The 23,993-nt window shown below is 46.5% G+C and overlaps 3 protein-coding genes across 3 annotated transcripts in view; 1 reads left to right on the forward strand and 2 right to left on the reverse strand.

Annotated features, from left to right (window-relative positions):
• Nucleotides 1-919: 919 nt before the first annotated feature.
• LOC139421144 (prohibitin 1) lies at nucleotides 920-4,394 on the reverse strand. Its single transcript, XM_071171749.1, has 7 exons — nucleotides 4,288-4,394; nucleotides 3,686-3,780; nucleotides 3,187-3,348; nucleotides 2,943-3,085; nucleotides 2,629-2,745; nucleotides 2,329-2,424; nucleotides 920-2,156 (listed from the first exon to the last, which is right to left on the reverse strand). The coding sequence occupies exons 2-7, from the start codon at nucleotides 3,768-3,770 to the stop codon at nucleotides 1,944-1,946; spliced, it is 816 nt and encodes a 271-aa protein (XP_071027850.1). The 5' UTR covers nucleotides 3,771-3,780; nucleotides 4,288-4,394; the 3' UTR covers nucleotides 920-1,943.
• A 2,189-nt stretch (nucleotides 4,395-6,583) lies between these two features.
• Nucleotides 6,584-12,239, forward strand: LOC139421145 (uncharacterized). Its single transcript, XM_071171750.1, has 6 exons — nucleotides 6,584-6,677; nucleotides 7,367-7,550; nucleotides 7,990-8,093; nucleotides 8,188-10,971; nucleotides 11,253-11,461; nucleotides 11,750-12,239. Exons 2-6 carry the CDS (start codon nucleotides 7,367-7,369, stop codon nucleotides 11,853-11,855), a joined length of 3,387 nt encoding a protein of 1,128 aa, XP_071027851.1. The 5' UTR covers nucleotides 6,584-6,677; the 3' UTR covers nucleotides 11,856-12,239.
• Nucleotides 12,240-12,375: 136 nt separating this feature from the next.
• LOC139421147 (synaptic vesicle membrane protein VAT-1 homolog) overlaps nucleotides 12,376-23,993 on the reverse strand; it is a 45,577-nt gene continuing 33,959 nt past the window's right edge. The window contains exon 6 of the mRNA XM_071171751.1: nucleotides 12,376-18,314. Within this exon, the coding sequence (XP_071027852.1) occupies nucleotides 18,021-18,314 (294 nt within the window). The 3' untranslated portion in view covers nucleotides 12,376-18,020. The remainder of the gene's footprint in view (nucleotides 18,315-23,993) is intronic.

Raw genomic sequence — 23,993 nt, forward strand, 5'->3', positions numbered from 1 at the left:
TAGCCGGGAAATTACGAGAAAACCAGAGCTGGATTAGACACAGAATCAGTTACTGGAAAAAGCGAACGACTGCATGAAATGTACATCTAAATGACAATGCCCAGATGTTGAGGGAGATTTAGTTTGGATAGTATTTTACTTTATACATTTTTTTCATTGCCCATTTCCTGGACATAGAAGCCTATAAGGATGGATGGATGTATGTACTAACCAAACAGATTGAGACTGCTCCGTTGTTCGTCTGTAACCACTCTTCTAAAATGAAATGTGCAACTGTATATTTACTAACTTTCCCCTCTGACCTAGGTACAGAAGTGTAATTGTCGTATGTCGATTACGGTCATACAAATACAATCATTAGATTGTAATATTTACTGTAGTGCCCACAACTATGACTAAAACAAACAGGAAATCAGACTTACATCCTGTGTAAGCAAGACTTGAATGAGGCACTGTTTATAGTACTCCATTCTGCAAAGATCTGTGCTAAAGTGTCTACAACCTATAATCAGGCTGTTGGGCTAGGAGGTGAAAGGCAATAGAACCAGTCAAGAACAAAACCATCTGATATGAAGCATAGCCAGGTTTATATTTATAAAACTACCGCTATTTTAGTTAGTGTATGAACTACAGTGTATATTTGTGCAATGGTAGCCTAGTAAATGTTTGTTCTCTGCCTCAATGTAAACATAAAAAAAGATGCTTAGGGAGTCCTTTCAAACTCTACACAGAATTTACTCAATAGCAGACAAAAGTTACATCTGGTCTAAGTTTCATATTTATGCACACAAGTGCAGGTATTCACAATTGGATGCAAAACTCAGAATATAGGGCCCTCTTGTGGCTATAAATGAGAGAACCATAACTTGAACATCAACCGTGTCACATTTCACAGAGATTTGGTACACACAAAAAGAGCTGCTGTAGAAATAGGACAATTTTATTGTTAAGTTGAGACATATTGAGTGGAATGCGGGGGCTTGCATATACTCCCTCCAAAATAAGACACAGCGACAAACTTCAAAGAATCGGGGAACGTTGCGACACTTGATCTTACAGGCACGTTTCATACCACTGGGCTAGAAGGGACATGTCACTGAGGACCATGGATGAGGTGGTGTGGACAGCATGCTAGTAAACCAAAGATGATTCTGTAGAGGATCCAATCAAGTAGAGGGGAGTGCAGCACTGGGACTCCATGACAATCAAACTGGGAGGATTTTAGGAAAGCTAGCTGTGAGAGGACATTTGACAGGCCATCGACACAATAGACTAAGTCAAAGGGATGGGTAGATTCAGAGTCATATTTACAATATACGGCTCTGGGTAGATTAGTTCAGATCATTTGTATGATGTAATTTAAAGTTATGAGTGGAAAAACAAGGGTGCTTTGGATCCTACACTACTTTGGATCCTACACTACTTTGGTGTATAGCAGCATCTTATTCACCCATGGAAGTTTGTGCTTGGCTATGATGAATGTAAATCCAGTTGATTAAATAGCTTGTCCTCTCAGAGCAATAAATCCACAGTATTGTGATTGCTGTGGTGGTTATAATAGTGCTAAAATGTTCCATCCTTCTCATGACATTCCAAACAGCTCTTCCCCTAAATTAACACAATTACAACTTCTTCATATCACTGCGCTGAATTTGCCAGACAAAGCCAAGGTAAATACAAAATCGGTGATGCAGTAAATTGACTTACTATATGTAGTTTACCATAGATCAATCCTAAGGCTCCCTCTTCCCCACACACTGCCCAGACTTCAGAACCTTATCATGGACTTTTCCACACTCTCAATCCGCCATTATTTCACCAGTCCATAGTTAGTCGGAGTGGGAGGAGAGTGTGTGAAGGTGGACACCCGTTCCCTCACCCCCTCCATGGCCCATGCATTGGCTGGTCACAGGAAGGGGCGGTTAGGTCAGGGTGTGTGGGTCTCACTGGGGCAGCTGGAGGAGTGTGCCCTGGCCGGCAGGCAGGTAGGTGATGTTGCGGGAGCGGGACAGCTGGAAGGCGATGTCCTCGGCAGCCTCCAGCTTACGCAGCTCTACCAGGCCATCTCCAGCCTCCTGCAGGGAGTTAGCAATGAGCAGGGCGGCCTGAGAGTCACCCTCCGCTGAGATGATGGCTGCCTGTTTCTGTTGCTCGGCCTGGGGGAAGTAGAGAAGAAACACACTGTTGACTTCTATTCATCCTTTATAAAAGGTGTGCAAGGTCAGAATCACTTGGTTGTTCAGGGTCACTTCTAGCTTCAAATGTATTCTTATCACCTTAAAGAATAAATCTGTCAATGTCTCAAACAAACCCTTTCATCCTTCTTACCTTCTCCACGACAAACCTGGCCCTCTCGGCCTCCTGCTGAGCCACCTGCTTCATCTCAACAGCCTCTGTGAACTCCTTACCGAACGTCAAGTGTGTCTGTTGAAGGAGGAACATGAGGTCTTCAATTAAAAACACAGAGCATGTACAAGTAACGACCAGAACCACTGGGTAAAACACTGTTGCTTCCTTACTCATTAGAACAATATGAAACGTTAACAATATTTTTCTGCGCTCTCACAAGATATTATAAAATCATAGGAATTAGTTGTTTTGAGTATTATTCCTTTAAACTGCGCTCACCAGTGAGACGTCATCCAGGATGAGGCCGAAGGTGTTGGCTCTTTCTGTCAGGTCGTCACTGACCTGCCGAGACACCAGCTCTCTCTGGGTGATGAGCTCACCGGCATCAAACCGGGCCTGTGAGGTGCACACAAACACACCCATAAACACAAACGCAGATAAAATAAAAAACAGGATAGCATAGACTTCACTGCAACCCAATGCCACTCAGACTTTTTTTTATGACAAGGCCTCAGAGGTGGAAACACAAAACACCAGGGTAAAACACCAGGGTAAAACCTTATAATGGAAATGCGGCATTAGTCAACACTCACCACCACGGACTTGAGGACCTCTGTGGTGATGGACGGCAGTACCCTCTCGTCGTAGTCCTCGCCGATGCTGGTGAAGATGCGTGGGAGCTGGCTAGTCACTGGCCGGAAGAGGATGCGCAGTGTGATGTTTACATTCTGCAGATCTGTGTGTGTGGGGGAAGGGGGGGGTAAAAGCTTTTAGTATGTCAGAGAAAGACTAAGTGTGAAGGCTAATATGCCGGTCCTCGTGACTCATGTTAGCTACCTTTGCTGCCTGTGATGACAGGCACGTTGCGTGGACGAGAACGACAGTCAAAGATGATAGGCTTCTGTACCCAGGGAATGAGGAAGTGGGTTCCCTCGCCAACTACGGCGTCTTGCACTCCCCGGAACCTGTCAAATATAACTGCCCGATGACCTGCGTCAACTGAAACATTAAGAAATATTAGGCCAATTCAGGTTGGTAGTGTTATGGAATTCACAACTTTAAGTCTTATGTCATTCCTAATTTGTAGTATTGCGGCAGGTGGCCTAGTGGTTAGAGCGTTGGACTAGTAATCGGAAGGTTACAAGATCAAATCCCAGAGCAGACAAGGTAAGAATCTGTTCTTATGCCAGTTATAAACAAATTCTTATTTTCAATGAATAAGAATTTGTGGGTTAACTGACTTGCCTAGTTAAATAAAGGTTCATATAAAATCAAAACCCAGGTGTTTCCATGATATCAAGATAAACTGATCCATTTACAGAGCTCAATGTCTCACCATTGAAGAGGGCGGAGTTCACAACACCTCCACCAACGGCGAGGGCCAGCCCCAACTTCCCGATGGATTCAAATAGTTTCGCCATGTCTGCGGCCCTGAAAGAAAATGTATTTAAGATTATAGCTCTTAATCATATTATTGAGTATGTGGTGGTATAATATATCTGCAAGTAGGTAAGTAACCACTAAAGCTATCCAGAGCTCAGAGTTATTCCATTCTGACGTGATGGCCTTGGTCTGTCAATGATGCCAACGCTACATTAGCTAGCCAAGCAAGCAGACTTCGCAACAAAAAACGACTAAGACTATTTAACTAGCTATGTGAATTGAAACAGGACACGCAATGTCACACCTGGACCTGCCATGCCAAACGACAGTATTTGTTACCCTGATCTAGAGCTTTCATGACAATCTGTAGCTACATGCTCACGCAGCGACATGAACTTGCAAATCGGTCGCTCGTGTCATTGTTACTCAATGCGTACCTTCCCGGTTTACGGAATAATTACACATAACTAGTCTCACAGCAATATCTGACTATTAGGGAGCTTTGTTAATTATATATTGATACATGTATATAGTCAGAACTACATTACCACTCACCTACTGTTTTGTCAGTTATGTCTATGACCTCCAACAGAGCCAACGTTAGAACGCATGAATTCTTTTTCTACAAAGCATGCGCGTCAACTTGTAACAAACTCCTCTCTGATTGGATAAGTAGTGCTCCGGGAACTTGTTTATCGATTCAATTCATTGGCTAGTGAGAATATCGCTGAGCATTCTGGTTGCTGAAGTCCACCAACTATGATAATAGTAATTTTACGATTTAATTAAGCAATAAGGCACAAGGGGGTGTGGTATATGGCCAATATACCACGGCTATTGGATGTTCTTAAACACGACCCAAAGCGTAGTGCCTGAATACAGTCCTTAGCCGTGTTATATTGGCCATATACCACAACCCCAGAGGTGCCTTATTGCTATTATAAACTGGTTACCAACGTAATTAGAGCAGTAAAAATACATGTTTTGTCATACTCGTGGTATACTGTCAGCCAATCAGCATTCCGGGCTCGAACCACACAGTTTATAATGATAATTATATATTTATGTCATTTGAACAGGGTTGAATCATAGAGTTTCTAACCCCCGAGGAGCCACATGCAAGACTTGCGGAAGACTTGCGAAACAGACCATGCAGACCGGGCCAAGGTTTGAGAAGTCAATGAGAGAAGTGAACAATTATTCGTTAGTTGTTAATTTTCTCAAAATGTAAAGGCACAACCTATATTTGAGTCAATGTCTTAAGTAGTTGAACATGTTATTACTCCAACCTCGTGAAACTGACAAACTAACACGTTTTAATGTTATATCGAAGGAATGCCTTTGATTTGACGGTCTGCACAAGCGCAGATCAGCGGGAGACAACCCGTTAGACCCGATGATGTGCTTCTGCGCATGAGTTAGGTAGCCATTGTCGCCATGACATCGCCTACAAGTGTCATCGGGGATTTCTATTGGAGAAGCAGTTTCAGCCTATCGTCATGTCTTTGGTAGAATTAATCATCTCTTTGGCGAGAATAATGTCTAGGCAGATGTTTGACTGTTTCTTCTTAATTTTTCAACTTTTGAGAGGTTAGTGAGACATATTGTGAAAATAAAGTTGAACTTACTGTTGAACTTACTTCAGTGGCTGGCTTCTCACACACACACACACACACACACACACACACACACACACACACACACACACACACAAGATTTGGCATGGGTCCCCAGATCCTCAAAAAGTTCTACAGCTGCACCACTGAGAGCATCCTGACCGGTTGCATCACCACCGCCTAGTATGGCAACTGCTTGGCATCTGACCATAGGGCGCTACAGAGGGTAGTGCGTACAGCCCGGTACAACACTATATACTAGGTGGTGTCAGAGGAAGGCCCAAAAAATGGTCATTACTTTAGTCACCCTAGTCATGGACTGTTCTTTCTGCTACCGCACGGCAAGCGGTACCGGAGCAGCAAGTCTAGGACCAAAATGCTCCTTAACAGCTTTTACCCCCTAAGTCATAAGACTGCTGAACAATTAATAAAAAGGCCTCCCGGACTATTTACATTGACCCCCCCCTTGTTTTTACACTGCTGCTACTCATTGTTTATTATGTACGCATAGCCATTTTACAAATTACCTCGACTAATCTGTTACCCCCCCCCCCCCCCCCCCCCCCTCCCACACACACACACACATTGTCACCCTGTATATAGCCTCGTTATTGTTATGTAATTTTCTTGTGTTACTTTAAAAAAAAACTTTAGTTTATTTAGTAAATAGTAAACTCTATCTCTTGAACTGCATTATTGGTTAAGGGCTCGTAAGTACGCATTTCACGGTAAGGTCTACCTACACCCGTTGTATTCGGCGCATGTGACAAATACAATTTGATTTGTACAACTAACCTTGTGGGAACACACAATTCAGTCCCATTCACAATTCTAACCCTGACCCTGTAACCTTACCCTTTTAATTTTTAATTGTACCTTTATTTAACTAGGCAAGTCAGTTAAGAACAAATGCTTATTTACCATAACGGCTTACCCCCGGCCAAACCTTCCCCTAACCTTAACCCTAAACCTAACCTTAAGCCGAAAACCTAACCTTAACCGTAACCCTAAAACTAACCCTAGCTCCTAACACACACGCACGCACGCACGCACGCACAATTTGTTGAAAGACAAATGGACAAATGCATTTCATTATTGGCCAATTCTAATCTAGGTCTTCAACTGACCAATGCACTGATTCATTTTTGGACCTGTGAACCTGGCCTTATGTTCGCCCCCTGGCGTTTGAAATGAAGAACAACAACAATCTTAACCCTCCAGTTCCCACTTCATTTAGTTTCACTTTCCATCCATGCTTTGAACAACATGCAAGGGAAGCACGTCCACGTCTTTGGTGCGAGACGAGAGATATGAGAGGCTTCTAAAAAGGTACGGTAAGGATATTTGCGTTGATATCATTGTGAAAAAAGGCAATGCCTTGAAGAGCTCTACTTTGAGGTTATTTTAGATTGTGTCTTTGGATTTGTGCACTTCCTTGAAGTTTCATTTTCTCAGTCTCGTCGTCCGCACACTTACCCATTCCTTTGATTTTCACAGATGTGACCTGATGGTCAAAGTGATCGTTTCTTTTATAGAGCGGGAAGGGAATGGATAACTATGCGCACTCATCTAGCGTTTATTACTGAAACAGTGGATGAAAGTGATTTGACGCACACTGTGCCTACTACTACTGGTCGATTGCTCTTTGTGGACTCCATTTGAACCTCGAGCAGTCAGTGCGCATGTCATGTGAACAGTTCGCACATCTCTCTTTACAGTATACTATCAACATCAACCGTACCTCAAGCCGTTTCCATAGCATTGACCAACGTTGACACAGCAGTTTAATAAAACGACGTTTATGTTGGTGAAGTTTCCTGGCAACGTCCAGCAGAGGGTGTAATTTGATCAAATATCCAGATAACCCCCCACAAAAAAATATTATGTTGGCCTATTACGTGTCAATGACAAATTTATTGACAATTTACGATCAGTGGTTATTGTTGAAGGGAGACTTGGCTTGGTATACCCACCTATATATTCCTCCTGTATGTCAGTAACCTAGTTTTGCCCAGCAGATGGCGGAGCAGTGCAGGACAGTAAGGGTGAGTGGCCTGCCCACTGATATGAAGGAGGACCGGCTGACAGACAAGCTATACATCTACTTCCTGAGGGCCAGGAATGGAGGAGGGGAAATAGCACATGTCACCATTGTCAAGGCAACACCCGGCTCTGCCCTCATCACCTTTGAGGACATTGGAGGTCAGTAGGTGTGTGTGTGTGTATATATAATGTGTCTGAGGCTCCCGGGAGGGGAGGGCTGGTGGGGTGCGTAGGGGATGGAATGTGAATGAGAAGAGATCAGGAGACTGGAGACTTCATGGTGGTAAATGGACTATTTCACCATAACGTAGAGGCATAAAGTAACTACCGTACATCGTTGCCACTGCGAAGTTCCTTCTCAGTAGATTTCCATCTGGCTCGTTGACCATAGCCACTCTTTTTAAACGTCATTTTGCATCCATTTGCAAATTAACGATGAAATGCAAAGTATTATGCTTCGTGTCCTGCCACCATCGATTAGCGGTGGGCTCGGGGGTTGGCATACATTTCAAGGAGAGGCCAGGGGCAGGAGTGCTTAGTAACGGTGTTTCTCTGACTGAGATTGATTGAGCTCTTGTACTCTGGTGACCCCACACAGTGGCAAGGAGCGTGCTTCAACATGGCCGACACATTCTGACGGTGGACGGGAAGAAGTATGAACTCACCTTGAGTGAACCTCACAAAGACCTGAACCCAAATAAGGTATGTTGTTGACACAATATTGGGAGAAAGTGACACATTTTTGATTAGACTTACATGCTCTCCCTCTTTCTCCCCCTCTCTCTCTCCCGTTCAGGTCATCTTGAGCATGTCTGTTACTCTGGACTACAGCCAGCTACCTGGAGGAAAGGCAGCATTGACCAGCCTTGACAGGAGCCATGATCTCCAGATCCGCTATAACAACCCAGAGCAGCTCTGCACCTTGCAGGGCCTCTACTCCCAGGTCCAGGCTGCACTGGCCCAAATACTGGGGCTCCCTGGGATCCTGGCCTCCACAGATACACCCCCAGCTGGGGCCAATGGTGTTCTGGGAGTCCTCACTAGAGGCACTAGGGGCCAAGTGAAAAGGACTCATACCCAGGAGGCAGCAGACCATCACAGGAGAGGTGATGAGCAAAGTGATCGAGGCTCAGGCCCACTTAGGGACTTTACGTCTGGAGGTCAGGGCTGGGAGGGGGAGGGGACAGCCCAGGCAGAGGGGGGTGCTGTGAGTCTGTCTGAGGAACCCCCCATGGTGGAAGAGGACCTCTCCCTGATCATGGATGCAGACTTGTTCCATTACCTGCAGTGGCACTGTGGAGGGGAGTACCAGGAGATCCTCACCCATCATGGGGTAGAGGTGGTGGACGTGACCGCTGAGGGGCTGACCACCCTGTTCCTACAGAGAGTACCCGGGGTGGGGGACATTGGGCAGGAGAGTCTGAGTGGGGCTCGTGCAGACCTGAGCCGGCTCTACCAGGAGAACGAGTCCAGGCTCCGGCGAGCCCAGCTGCCCAAGAGTGTCCTCTCTCCCAGCGGAGGCCTGTCCAGGGCCATGGAGGGCCTGCGGGTCAGGCTGCCCAAGCTGCTGCTCAGTGAGGATGACAGGAACATCTACATAGTTGGCAACAGCAGCGATGTGTCCGAAGCCAAACAGTTCCTCCTCCTGGGGGAGAGAGAGGAGGCGGTGGAGGATGTAGCCAGCTTGTTACCATCTCTCTCATCCACATCTGGTTCCTCCAAGCCAGGGGAAGAGGAGAGACTCACACCCACTCTCTCCTCCACAGCAGGAACACCCCTGGACGCCAGGGTAGATAAGCTGCTGAAGCAATATGAGACAGAGAGGAGGACGGAGGGGGCCCGAGGGTATAAGTTTGCCCCCCGCTTCAAGGCATTAGGGCCGGCTGGGCTAGGGACCAGACCTAGGGACACAGTGATGGTAGGGGACACATCTCCAAGTGTACGACCAGGTTTTGGACCCATGTTAGGCCATGACCTATTTGGCTCAGACAGAGCAGGGTCAGGTGTTGGGGGACTCTACAGGCAAGGTACACAGGGTAGTGGAGAGGATATCCTGTTCAAGAGAGGTGACCCCCTGTTCACCCCTTCCTCTATGGAGAATGGACTCTTCCTGAGCTCATCACCAACAGACCTTGTGCAGCAGGGTGAGACAGCCCCATTCACCTCAACTCTGAACACCTTGTCAGGGGGCACCACCATCTCAACCTCCGGGTCAGGGTCCACCCTAAAGCGGGCCAGTAGTTTCTCTGGGCGGGCCAGGTCCAAGGTCCAGGACCCAGGACAGGGTGAAGCTGAGAAAGCCACAACCAGAGCCAGGCGGTCCAATAGCTTGGACAGGAGAAATGCCTACAGTGCAGAGCTAACCGTCTCCATGGTGATATGGAATTACATGAAGGAGGCCTACGCCACCCGTATACAGGACATGACCTCTGACCTGCAGATGAGGGAGAGCCAATCAGACAAAAGCAGTGACATCACTGTCATCCTTAGGGGGGCGGAGTCATCTGTGCTGCACACCTGTCAGTTGGAGATGCAGAGGCTGGTTGCCATGGTGAAGACAGACTTCTGTTTGCAGGAGTTGCGTCTGGCTGAGTTGGGCGTGTCTGACCCAGCAGATGAGACTTTAGAGGTGTGCTGTGCTGAGGTGAGGCAACGGTTCAAGAAGGTCTCCATCCAGACAATGAGAGATAGTGTGTTTCTGATCGGCCCCAAGCAGCTGTGCTCCCAAGTGGGTGCAGCACTGAGGGAGGTGTTCCCTGGGGAGACTGGCCAGAGGGGGGGACAAGAGGACTTCTCTGTCCCGTCTACCTCCACTTTCAATCAGTCCAGTCCATTTCAGGTGAATGGGGTCCAGAACTCCACACAATTTCAGACCAATAGCCCTCAGTGGATGTCTGAGACTCAGCGAGGGGGAGAGGAGGGGCCTGGTGCCAACAGGAAGAAGAATGACGTCCAAAGGAGTGATTCTTCCAAGAGGATGAGGAACAGCGAATCAGAACACAAGAACACAGTTGTTAGCCAATCACCAGCGAGGAAAGACCCTGTCATAAAGGAGAAAGTGGAGAGGGGAGGGACCATGGAGGCAGACGGGAGCAAGCCTGACACATTTCTCAGCCATTCAGCGATAGGCAACGGAGGAAGGCCCGGAGCAGTGAATGGTGGCGGTACCAATCAAGACATGGTTGCGCCCCCAAAAGAAAGCAACATGAGATCCGGAGTGACCCAGAAGGACAACAACAGACAGTTTAGTGGAGCAGAGAACCAGGAGAGGCTCGGGTCAGGGGGAGCTCTGACACGTCACGACCCAGTAAGGTCTAGTCTGTCTGGGGCACGGACACAGATCTGTGTGTGTGGGGAGAGTGGGGCGTCAGTGACGAGGACAGGGTGTGGGATGACCCTGTGCCCACAGTGCCTTCTCAAAGCCCACATCCAATGCAGGGTTTGCCCCAAGGCTGAGGTTGCAGTTCCACAGGGCGTCCAGGGTAACATGAGCTACTCTGAGATGCCCTTCAGCCTGCCAGGCCATGGCAGAGACGCCATCGTTAAGATCACCTACTGCATCCCAGATGGCATTCAGGGGGTAAGGGCAGGACTTCTCTACCAGGCTATCTGATGGGCCAAATACTGTTGACATTCTAAATGTGTCATGTCATTCATGTGTTATTTTTTTCAACTGTCCAAATGCTCTCTTGGCATTATTAAATCAGCTTATATTCAGATGTTAAGTTTAAGTATCCCTTGTCAGTAATGTCTTGCTTTGCATTTCTAAGTTCTGTCATGTTTAACTCCTAACACTGTCTGTTGGCTATTGCAGTCTGGAACACACCCCATTATCTGCCACCTGTCCCTCTCTTGTTGTAGGAGGGCCACCCCTCGCCTGGCTCTGGGTTTCGGGGGGGAGTATTTGAGGCCTACCTTCCCCTATGTGAGAGGACCAGAAAACTCCTACCCCGGCTGGAGAAAGCCTTCAGGCTAGGCCTCACCTTCACTGTGACGGGCAGGGAGCCAGCGGCCAGGGTCAGCTGGGACAGCATCCCCCACAAGACCAGCCTGCAGGGGGGCAAGTCTGGGTGAGTACTGGAGTCACAGTACCCATTAGTGGCTCTCGACTGAAATAGCAACAGTAAAGAGCAGAAAGTCGGGGGTCAATGTTATGTGCTGGACGTTTTATTACCTAGATTGTGTCCCAAATGCCACCATATTCCCTTTATATTGCACTACTTTTGGGAGTATGGTGCCATTAAGGATGTAACCTATGTAATAAAAGCCCTATAGAGCTCTGGTCAAAAGCAGTGCACTATGTAGGATTAGGGTGCCATTTGAGATATACACCATAATGTAATTTTGTGTCCACACAGGAATGGTTATCCAGACTCCACCTATCTGAGTCGCCTGTCTGAAGTACTGAGGGCTCATGGGATTGAGGAGGCCCCAGCCAAGTCTCAAGTCACAAACAAAACCTGACAAAGATAGTATTTTCTGTGTTTTTACGAAGGTGTTTGTGTCTATCCAGTGTTTAATCTGTACGCTAATGTCTTTTGCACTGTGTCCCTAGACTCCCTAGAAATCTTGGAACGCTTGTGTGAGTCTGTATAGTAATAAGCCAATGAGAGAAGTTATTTTGGTTCTTAAGAGTTTTTTTATAGTTGTGCTGTTGCTCATGCTTAAATCAGGACCAATTGATTTCCACAGATATTTTACGGATGATAGTGACAGGATATACTGAAAAGTGTTTGAGCTACTATTTTAATTGGACCAATACTAGTCCTGGCAGCTGTTGTTTATTTGATCTGTCCTGTGTTTTGAATCCCTAGAGACTTGACAGTAAACATTCCCGTCTTTATCTTACCCGTGCATATCTTTCCTGTACTCCCGCCACTGACAGCATTCGCATTCGTGATGTAAACACACTCAACACATGAGCCACAACATATCAAGTAATTGCAGTTCAATATTGTTTCCTCGCAGTAAAATCAATCAATTCTTTTTTTTCTTTCCGTTATGCTTTTTTATTAGTTCTGGAAAACATGTAAGGCATATGGTAACATTACACATTGAAGCATTACAAGCTCTAGAGCCCAAGCTGTGGACAGCATGGCACCACGTACGCAGTGAAACCCAGACAAGCACAGAAGCAGCATCAATTCAAAAGGGTTTAAAAAAAACAAAGGGGAGACAACTTAGTAGACGAGTGGAAAACGACACTGTGGACAGAAGGAGAGACGGAATGACAAAATCAACGTGTAGGTCGAATAGCTGTCTCACAGTAAACCATGTGTGGAATCTGAGCTGTCTGGACGGGAAAGTGACAATGGACCAGTTTTTCATGAAACTTTCCCGTAGATGGGTTCAATGTGCATCTTGTTATGAGGCTGATTTGACAGTGCCAGATGAGGGAAGAGGAGGGGGTATGGGTGCAGTGAGGAGAGGCGAGGGGGGCAGGAGCGGGTATAGGTGCAGTGATTTGGCTGCTGTTGGCACTATGATGATGATGAGGGTGGAAAGGGAAAGGGACTCCCTCTGCACAGAGAAACTACTGAACAATACAGTGGAAGGAATAGTGAACTATACACACATGCCTTTTTTTCCGGGTCACCTACACACAGATCCTAGTGTACTATACACATCGTAACAAGCCTAGCCAAATGCACCAGACACTCACAGCATTTCTATAGAGTCGTGGAATGTGTTGGTAGTTGGCACATGGCAACAGTTTTTAGTGATTGCTAATGAAGAGCCAGAGACGGCCAGAAGCGGTTGGGTTGTTTTCTTTTATGGAAGGGGGGGGGGGGGGCTGTACGCCTCTGGATGTGGTAATAATCTCCAGACTGGGATTATCTTCCTAACTAGGAATACACTCCACCCAGCACTGCGATTGACATAAGACTGGAAAGGAGAACGATATAGTGTGTGTGTGTGAGAGAGAAAAACAAAGACAGACAAATGTACTCAAAGGCAGTCATTTCTGAACAAGAGTACAGGAGGCTGTTTGGAATGACCTGTGAGAAACCATGTGAAACAGTGATATTACTGCTGCCAATCAAATGAAACCCTTTTTTTTACTCCCAAGAAACAATCAGCACGTTATCTAGAACAATATAGCTGGGCGCTGTGATGTTTTCCAATGCATGAAATGCCTTAGTTTCTCGAAGGATCATCTCTGGTTTTAGAGCTCTTGCATAAGAATGTGTGTCTGGCTGGAAAAGCAATTCAAGCTGACATACAACGTAGATTCACCAAGCTGGAAAAGCAATCGGGCGCTAGGGGTTGGGAGGAGTGGGTTAGGGCTCAGGCACAGCCAACATCAGATTCATCCTCTCCTCTCTGACTCCCAGTTACACCCCACGCCCTAGCCACTCACTACACCCACCCACCCGTGTGCTGCAGCTGAGTTCTAAGAGACCTTTTGGTTCTATCAAACAGGAAGAAAAACATTGAATCAAATGACATATAATCTCTGCACCACATGCCATTGGATGCATGCAATTGAATTCCAGATGTTAATGTGATGTGTGTGTATGGTATGATGAGTGTGTGCATGGAGAGGAAGAGAGGGCGGCGCTTTGGCTAACTGATAATTGACTAGAACCAAAGAGCTCTCGAGGTGCAATAGAGGATAATGGAATGTCTGAGACCAACAGGCTGTATGTGAACTGGGATCGGCTTTAGGGCAGATATGTTGCATCTGGGACAGACCTAGAGCTGGGTTTCTATCTGTGCAGCTGTGCCATATGGCCTCGCTATGACATCCCCTACACATCTGCTAACTCACTCTCTCTCATCCCATACAAACCATTTGGAATCAGGCTAAGAGAAACAGGAAACCGGAGTATGGTGGTGTTCACAAAGCTAAACTAGAGAGAAGTGGATGAAAGAAATGCTCCATGATTCAATGATTCGCCTGGTCATGTATATTTTTGAAAGAATCAGTTTAAAAAATATATTTTTATTTTTTGGGGTTGCAATTCTAAGAAGATTTGAGTTTGTTTGCTTTGCTGTGCAGCCTAATCGTCCATGCACCTTGTCCATTCACTGTTATGGAGATTATATGGTATGAATGTAAACGCATAGGCCTGTCGACTGATGTGGGATCAGGTTGTTGTAGTAGATGTCTGAGGCCTGATAATACACTTAACACATTTCGCTGATCTGAGACTAGCACAATGAGGAATTTGGATATGGAGGGAAGTGCCTCTCAACGAGATTCTGTGTGTGTGTGTGTTAGGATTGAGGCATGAGAGCAAGACCCCAACCAATCAGAAACAACTAGAACCTTTTGTAAACTGTAGCAAAACTCTATCAGCACCCATAAGCATTTGGGACAGAAATCATACACAGATTGTTTTTGTTTTTCTACAAGGTCATAGGAAAAGTACCCAGAAACATTTTTTCTTCTTCTCCTTTTCATTGAATGCACCGTTGTAGTCAAGGCATTGACAGAGGAGTACATACAGTTTGGCACAAATGGTCAGGCCCAACAGAAAGGCTCAATCACATTGAAAAGGAATGTAGTTAGGCAGGTCCCTGCGTAAAGAGTATGAACTTTGAACTTTAAACCCCTTGGAAAACAAAACAAAAAAACATTAAGTCAAACAACAACAAAAAAAAGATACCTATTAAGTAAAACATCCTTTTACTGAAGCATTAGCTTCTCACATGGCATTCAGAAAACAAAAGCACCGGTCCACGGGTTCACAGAAGGAGCCCAGCAGATCAGAAAATAACACTAACCAGAGCCTGACAGAACACAGTCACTCCCCACACCGGCATGGCACTCACACTCCGTCCCAGGCCCACTGCTGTCCCCGCTACACCGGGTCGTCACTTTCACAGCCCTGGATGAATGAATGGTTTCATTTGAGCTGCCACCCAGGAGAAGCTGGCAGAAGTTAGAGGAGGAGATGAGTGTTTGTGTTTTGAGTGCATGCAAAAATGTCACTTCCACTGTACTTCCAGTGAGTTTCAGCAGATACAGTATGGTCTCTTTGAGTGGGGAAAGAGCGGAGTGGATTCAGAGACAGTGGGACTGGAGTGGGACTGCCATGCCTGGAAGTGCATTAAGATCAGCGAGCAGAGTGCAAAATACCTATACCAACTGTCCTCTTAACATTGGCCTCGTCAGAGAAGGGGAGGAGAGAGAGAAAGAGAGAGAAACAAAGGATTAGAGCTAGACAGCTGTGAAGCAGATAAAGAGTGCAAGGAAGGGGAGGTTGTAATGGGGTTGAGGAGGTGGGAGTCTTTTCTTAACCTGACAAACGACCTGAGGACACAGACATCTTCACACAACAATGACTGACACACAACATGAGGGAGGTCACTCATGCTAACACAACAACTTCTTTACAAAGTCACTAGTCACCATCTGAGACTCTTCACAGACAGGCAGGCAGACAGACAAGTGTGTAAAGAGCATGGATTCTCACATATTTCCAAATGGAATAGTAGTGGGGTGTTTTTGAAGCCCGTACTGCAGGACTCCTGCACATACCGGGTTTAGCTTCCGCCCATGGTTTATTATAGACAATTAATCTCTGACGTAAGAATGAATATCAGATTAATTCAATATAATTTAGAGGAGGACGTAAACAAAACCCCGCTTTATTGATACAAAGGAGTCGCCTATAATCAACTTCTGAAAACCAGTCTTGCTGTTCTAAATTATGTCCACAAGGGGCAGCAGTGCATTCATATGGGAGAGGCCAACTACTGATTGTGGCCCTAGGTGTGCCACCAGCACACAGACTATATGGGATTTGAATGTCCTCATAATATACCGATACAAATAGAAATATTTCCAGAGTATAGAAACCTGGATGTTAGCCTGATTTTACTGCTCTGTACTACAGCTTCGGTACTAAAGCCTGAGGTTTCATTAGACAATTTACTGCTCACTCACACACTCACTCTCGATAGACCGAGAAATAGACCAGAGCGCCATCTCTGACGAGCCTGGTGCCTGTTGCTATGCCGACCACAGAGAGAGAGAGAGAGAGAGAGAGAGAGAGAGGGATGTAGAGAAAAGAGAAGGGGGAGGGACGGGTGAGAATGCACAGCAGCAGGAGTTTTTTTTACCCTTCTAAACTCCCCTGTTTCAGATCAGGGTGAACGACAGGCAAGCGGTCACTGTGAAAGGAGTGGAATGTCAGGGAGGATTAGGGTCTGATATCAAGGAACTGGGTGGCATTCAACTCTATCTTACTCCGTTCACATGTCTTCGTGTCTCTACACAACACTGCCCCTTTGAACACATCGCCCTGTGTGTGTGTGTGTGTTTGTGCGCCTTGCTTGAAGAGAGACAATTTTCTCTCCTAATTGACACTGTGCACTGCTTGCCAACAGTTGGTTCATTAGAAACATCAGTGACTATAGAGCACCAAAACTAAGCCCTAATTTCTCCCTCCCTATTTAATACTGGACCAAATGGCTCATTAATTCTCTGTCTGGAGCTTCATCCTGTCACACACTATTGTCTGGTCTCTAGTGCGTCACCTCTAGGATTATGGGATTTGTAGTGTGGGCTCAGCTATGAGGGCGGAGCTGTGTGATACTAGAAGTGCCATGGCATTTAAGGGACGTGCCACTAACCTTTCTTTATATACTTAAATAAAGAGTGGGTAGTGGTGATTGACAGGGGAGTTCTGTAACCACTGGCTTTGGAGTCAAGCATCACACAGCCATGCAAACATCTCCAGGCGAGCTGACAGCCAATCACAGACAAGCAAACACTGACTGACTCATGCACAGTGACATAACAAAACACTGGACCGTATGTGAGATGGTGGGTGGGTGTGGTTCTGTCTGTCTGTCTGTCTGTCTGTCTGTCTGTCTGTCTGTCTGTCAGTCAGTCAGTCTGTGGGTTTATACAATAGGGAGAGGGGGAGGGGTAACTCAATAGAGGGAGAGGGGAGGAAGGAGAGGTGACAGGTGGAAGTCAGGGCAGGGCAATTTAGCATAGTGGGAGTCGACATGGAGAGGGACATGGAGGGAGGAGGGGCACTGTGTGAGTTGGAACGGGTCGAATTATCGTTGTCAAGGCAACGGTGATGCACCCCAGGCCTGGGAATTACACCCACACTGTCCCTCTGTGTGTCTCTCTCTCGGACTCTCTCTCTGGGGTCTCAACAGGCAACACCTTCAGACTGTTATGACATGAGTCAAAGGAGAGTTTATCGTAGTGGTCATTTTCCCATGGTGGCGAGGTGAGGACGGGAGCTGTTCTGTGAGCCCGGCTATCATTAAGGTGCCTTGGGATGAGGGAGCGTGAGGGATTCAGAAATAAGGTGACCCTTGCTTGAGTGGGGGAGGAGAGAGAGGGGATGAGGGGGAGGGGTGGGTAAAGGCCCAGGCCTGAGTATTCGCTGTCAGAGTGGACTAGGAAGGGGTCTGAGAGATGATGGTAGGGATGACAGATTGACTGCTGTGCAATGTGTCTATAAAGCCCACCCCCATTCCCCGCTCTCCCAACTCCAATCCACACACACACCACACACCTCTCTTTCTCTCCCCCACCACATTTCCCCTGCCCTGTCACCCCCTCCCAATCCAAACCCCTGCTCCCAGGACAAGAGCTCCCCTATGGTCTGCCTGCCTGACTATCCATCCATCCATCCATCCATCAATCCCTCACTCTCACTTCTCTTCTTTCTTGGGCTCCTCCTTCTTCTCCTCTTTCTTCTCCTCGTTTTTCTCCTCGTTTTTCTCCTCCTTCTTCGGCTCTTCCTTCTTCTTCTCTTCTTTCTTGTCCTCCTTCTTGGAGTCATCCTTCTTCTTGTCGTCTTTCTTCTTGTCCTCCTTCTTCTTGTCCTCCTTCTTCTCCTCTTTCTTAGGCTCCTCTTTCTTCTCCTCCTCTGGCATAGGCTCGGTGATGAGGATCACCTTGCCGATGTTGTTTCTCTCCTGCATTCTCCGCATGGCATCGCCCACCTGGATAGAGAAGCAGAGGCAGAGAGAGAGATATGAATGATGGACAGTGGGAGAGGGGGAGGGAGAGTAGATATCCATCTACCATCATTTGTCCAGGACTGTTGGTTTGACTTTCACACAAATATGCATACATAACCACATAACCCCCCCCCAAACCCATAGCAGACGATGATGCCAGGCACCGCAAGCATAATTTGCCCAGTCTATCACTCCTTAAACATAAACTACAGGCATGTATCAGAATGTAGGAGAGTGAAGTTTGTACAAACTTTAGTGGGAGGATGTATTAATAGCTGAGAGAGAAGGAGAAAGATGGAGAGGGAGAGGTCGTGTAAACATGAGCCTGAGTCAGTGCTTGACAGACACAAAGCAAGAGCAAAAGCTTTAGATGGAGAATCATGTAGACCGAGAGAAAGAACGAAGAAAAACTGGTGTAATTATGAATCATTATTCTGTGTTTAAAAATTCTAATGCATTGAACTTCAGTTTAAAACTGTCTATGTCGTCCGCGTATGTTTAATTAAACCACAGGATAGATAACACGTAGGGGTCTCATTGAGAGCTGGACAATGTATTGATCATGTCACATTACCATCATTGACTGACTGGTTTCTAGGTGCCTGTCACAGTGTCACGTCAGAGGCCGGTCCCCAGGGTTGTGCCACAGCCAGGATTGATTGACCCATAGGTTTCTTCCTGTCCTGCCTACCTGTCAATCATAGTGACAAAGGGGCAGATCCTAGACAGGCCAGTCCCACCCTATACCGACCGCTTGGCTCTGCCTAATGACTGCGTCTGTCTCTCCATCAGAGGAGGCTGGTGGGAGGAGCTATAGGAGGACAGGCTCTGTCTAATAGCTGGAATGGAATAAATGGAACATGGAGTGAAACATGGTTTCCATGTGTTTGACGTGTTTGATGCTGTTTCAGTTAATCCATTCCAGCCATTACAATGATCCCATCCTCCTATCAGCCTCCTCTGCCCTCCACCCCTCCCTTCTACCCCCACCCACTCCAGCCCTCGCAGGCAGGCAGACCACCTAACGACCAATGCCACGGCAACAGAGGACCATCTCCTAGCAACCCAAACCCTTGTCAAAGCTTGGCCCTGAGATACATACACACACACATACACACACAGGCATGGAAGAGGGGGAGTCATGTTGGAGTTAAGGAGGGAGAGGAAGAGAGGGAGGGAGCAACTGGTGATATTCAGATGGACAGAATGCTTATAGATGCAGTCCGGGATCTTAAGCACTTACAAATTTGTAACATATTGTATGAATTGGAATAAAAGATGGCGCTGAAGAACATGGCTGACGTTTTACATTCTCCCAACCAATTGTGCTACTTTGTCATTTATTTTTGCGTTTTGTGTATTTAAAAAAAACTTATTGTGTACATAATGTTGCTGCTACCGTCTGTTATGAGCAAAAATATCTTCTGGACATCAGAAAAGCGATTACTCACTGGAGGAAGAAACTTTTTCCTTTAATGAGTCTGATGAGAAGGATATCCTGCTTTCACTGGAACAGGCCCAGATCCACGCCTTTTGAATGAAGAAAAGATGCCGGAAAAGGGGCCGCAGATCGGGCAGCCTTCTGAGAATCCGGAGGCGAGCGAGTAAACTCCCACTGCCTTCCATTCTTCTTGCTAACGTGCAATCATTGGAAAATAAAATTGATGACCTACGATTAAGATTATCCTACCAACGGGACATTAAAAACTTTAACATCTTATGTTTCACCGAGACACGGCTGAACAAAGATACGGACAGTGTAGAGCTAGCGGGATTTTCCATGCCCCAACAGAACAGAGACGCTACCTCTGGTAAGACGAGGGGTGGGAGTGTGTGTATTTTTGTCAATAACAGCGGGTGCGTCTAATATTAAAGAAGTCTCGAGGTATTTCTCGCCTGAGGTAGAGTACCTTATGATAAGCTGTAGACCACACTATCTACCAAGAGAGTTCTCATCTGTATTATTCGTAGCCGTCTATTTGCAATCACAAAACAAAGCTGTCACTAAGACAGCTTTCAACCAACTCTACAAGGCCATTAGCAAAGAAGAAAATGCTCACCCAGAGGCGGCGCTCCTAGTGGCCGGGGACTTGAATGCAGGGAAACTTAAATCAGTTTTAACACATTTTTACCAGCATGTCACATGTGCAACCAGAGAAACAAAAAAATCCTAGAACACCTTTACTCCACATACAGAGACGCATACAAAGCTCTTCCCCGCTCTCCATTTGGCAAATCTGACCATAATTATATCCTCCTGATTCCTGCTTACAAGCAAAAACTAAAGCAGGAAGTACCAGTGACTCACTCAATACGGAAGTGGTCAGATGAAGTGGATGCTACACTATAGGACTGTTTTGCTAGCACAGACTGGAATATGTTCCGGGAATCATCCAATGGCATTGAGGAATACACCACCTCAGTCATCGACTTCATCAATAACTGCATCGATGATGTCGTTCCCACAGTGACTGTATGTACATATCCCAACCAGAAGCTATGGATTACAGGCAACATCCGCATCAAGCTAAAGGCTAGAGCTGCCGCCTTCAAGAGGCGGGAGACGAATCCGGACGCTTATAAGAAATCCCGCTATGCCCTCAGACGAACCATCAAACAAGCAAAGCGTCAATACAGGATTAAGATTGAATCCTACTACACTGGCTCTGACGCTCTTCGGATGTGGCAAGGCTTGAAAACTATTATGGACTTCAAAGGGAAACCCAGACGCGAGCTGCCCAGTGATGCGAGCCTACCAGACGAGCTAAATGCCTTTTATGCTTGCTTCGAGGCAAGCAACACTGAAGCATGCACGAGAGCACCAGCTGTTCTGGATGACTGTGTGATAACGCTCTCGGTAGCCGATGTGAACAAAACCTTTAAACAAGTCAACATTCCCTATGCAGCTGGGCCAGACGGATTATGAGGACGTGTACTTAAAGCATGCGCAGACCAACTGTCAAGTGTCTTCACTGACATTTTCAACCTCTCCCTGACCGAGTCTGTAATACCTACATGTTTCCAGCAGACCACCATAGTCCCTGTGCCCAAGGAAGTGAAGGTAACCTGCCAAAATGATTACCGCCTTGTGGCACTCATGTCGGTAGCCATGAAGTGCTTTGAAAGGCTGGTCATGGCTCACATCAACAGCATCCTCCCAGACACCCTAGACCCACTCCAATTTGCATACCGCCCCAACAGATCCACAGATGACGCAATCTGAATCGCACTCCACACTGCCCTTTCTCACCTTGACAAAAGGAACACCTATGTGAGAATGCTGTTCAGTGCCCACGAAGCTCATCACTAAGCTAAGGACTCTTGGACTAAACACCTCCCTCTGCAACTGGATCCTGGACTTCCTGATGGGCCGCCCCCAGGTGGTAAGAGTAGGCAACAACACATCTGCCACGCTGATCCTTAACACCGGGGCCCCTCAAGGGTGTGTACTTACTTAGTCCCCTCCTGTATTCCCTGTTCACCCACGACTCCATGACACCATCATTACGTTTGCTGATGACACAACAGTGGTAGGCCTGATCACCGACAACGATTAGGCGGCCTATAGGGAGGAGGTCAGATAACTGGCAGTGTGGTGCCAGGACAACAACCTCTCCCTCAATGTGAGCAAGACAAAGGAGCTGATCTTGTACTACAGGAAAAGGCAGGCTAAACAGGCCCCCATTAACATTGACAGGGCTGTAGTTGAGCGGATCGAGAGTTTCAAGTTCCTTGGTGTCCACATCACCAACAAACTATCATGGTCCAAACATACCAAGACAGTTGTGAAGAGGGCACGACAAAACCTTTTCCCCCTCAGGAGACTGAAAAGATTTGGCATGGGTCCCCAGATCCTCAAAAGGTTATACAGCTGCACCATCGAGAGCCTCCTGACCAGTTGCATCACCACCTGGTATGGCAACTGCTCGGCATCTGACAGTAAGGCTACAGAGGGTAGTGCGAACGGCCCAGTACATCACTGGGGCCAAGCTTCTTGCCATCCAGGACCTATATAATAGGCGGTGTCAGAGGAAAGCCCATAAAATTGTCAGAGACTCCAGTCACCGTAGACTGTTTTCTCTGCTACCACACGGCAAGCGGTACCAGAGCACCAAGTCTAGGACCAAAAGGCTCCTCAACAGCTTCTACCCCCAAGCCTAAGACTGCTAAACAATTCATAAAATCGCCACCGGACAATTTACATTGACCCCCACCCCTCCCTTTTGTACACTGCTGATACTCAGTGTTTGTTTGCTACCTATGCATAGTCACTTTGCCCCCACCTACATGTACAGATTACCTCAACTACACTGACTCGGTACCGGTGCCCCATGTATATAGCCTTGTTATTGTCATTCTTATCGTGTTACTTTTTATTTTAGCCTATTTGGTAAATATTTTCTTCTTCTTGAACTGCACTGTTGGTTAAGGGCTTGTAAGTAAGTATTTCACGGTAAAGTCTACACTTGAATTCGGCGCATGTGACAAATAAAGTTTGATTTGATTTGATTTGATACGAATTGCCCAAAAATGCTATATATGTACAGTGAGGGAAAAAAGTATTTGATCTCCTGCTGATTTTGTATGTTTGCCCACTGATAAAGAAATGATCAGTCTATAATTTTAATGGTAGGTTTATTTGAACAGTGAGAGACAGAATAACAACAAAAAAATCCAGAAAAACGCATGTCAAAAATGTTATAAATTGATTTGCATTTTAATGAGGGAAATAAGTATTTGACCCCGCTGAAAAACATGACTTAGTACTTGATGGCAAAACCCTTGTTGGCAATCACAGAGGTCAGACGTGTCTTGTAGTTGGCCACAAGGTTTGCACAAATCTCAGGAGGGATTTTGTCCCACTCCTCTTTGCAGATCTTCTCCAAGTCATTAAGGTTTCGAGGCTGATGTTTGGCAACTCGAACCTTCAGCTCCCTCCACAGATTTTCTATGGGATTAAGGTCTGGAGACTGGCTATGCCACTCCAGGACCTTAATGTGCTTCTTCTTGAGCCACTCCTTTGTTGCCTTGGCAGTGTGTTTTGGGTCATTGTCATGCTGGAATACCCATCCACGACCCATTTTCAATGCCCTGGCTGAGGGAAGGAGGTTCTCACCCAAGATTTGACGGAACATGGCCCCATCCATCGTCCCTTTGATGCAGTGAAGTTGTCCTGTCCCCTTAGCAGAAAAAGACCCCCAAAGCATCATGTTTCCACCTCCATGTTTGACGGTGGGGATGGTATTCTTGGGGTCATAAGCAGCATTCCTCCTCCCCCAAACACGGTGAGTTGAGTTGATGCCAAAGAGCTCCATTTTGGTCTCATCTGACCACAACACTTTCACCCAGTTGTCCTCTGAATCATTCAGATGTTCATTGGCAAACTTCAGACGGGCATGTGCTTTCTTGAGCAGGGGGACCTTGCGGGCGCTGCAGGATTTCAGTCCTTCACGGCGTAGTGGGTTACCAATTGTTTTCTTGATGACTATGGTCCCAGCTACCTTGAAATCATTGACAAGATCCTCCTGTGTAGTTCTGGTCTGATTCCTCACTGTTCTCATGATCATTGCAACTTCACGAGGTGAGATCTTGCATGGAGCCCCAGGCCGAGTGAGATTGACAGTTCTTTTGTGTTTCTTCCATTTGCGAATAATCGCACCA

The sequence above is a fragment of the Oncorhynchus clarkii genome, chromosome 12, assembly GCF_045791955.1.
Source record: "Oncorhynchus clarkii lewisi isolate Uvic-CL-2024 chromosome 12, UVic_Ocla_1.0, whole genome shotgun sequence".
Taxonomy (NCBI): Eukaryota; Metazoa; Chordata; class Actinopteri; order Salmoniformes; family Salmonidae; genus Oncorhynchus; species Oncorhynchus clarkii.

Bases quoted from the DNA above. Each gene is read 5' to 3' on its own strand.
- LOC139421144 (XM_071171749.1), bottom strand. From the start codon at position 3,770: ATGGCGAAACTATTTGAATCCATCGGGAAGTTGGGGCTGGCCCTCGCC. The intron at 3,349-3,685 runs GTGAGACATTGA...TTAATGTTTCAG, and splicing joins GAACTCCGCCCTCTTCAATG to TTGACGCAGGTCATCGGGCA. The intron at 3,086-3,186 runs GTAGCTAACATG...CCACACACACAG, and splicing joins TGTCATCACAGGCAGCAAAG to ATCTGCAGAATGTAAACATC.
- LOC139421145 (XM_071171750.1), top strand. From the start codon at position 7,367: ATGGCGGAGCAGTGCAGGACAGTAAGGGTGAGTGGCCTGCCCACTGAT. The intron at 7,551-7,989 runs GTCAGTAGGTGT...GACCCCACACAG, and splicing joins CACCTTTGAGGACATTGGAG to TGGCAAGGAGCGTGCTTCAA. The intron at 11,462-11,749 runs GTGAGTACTGGA...GTGTCCACACAG, and splicing joins CTGCAGGGGGGCAAGTCTGG to GAATGGTTATCCAGACTCCA.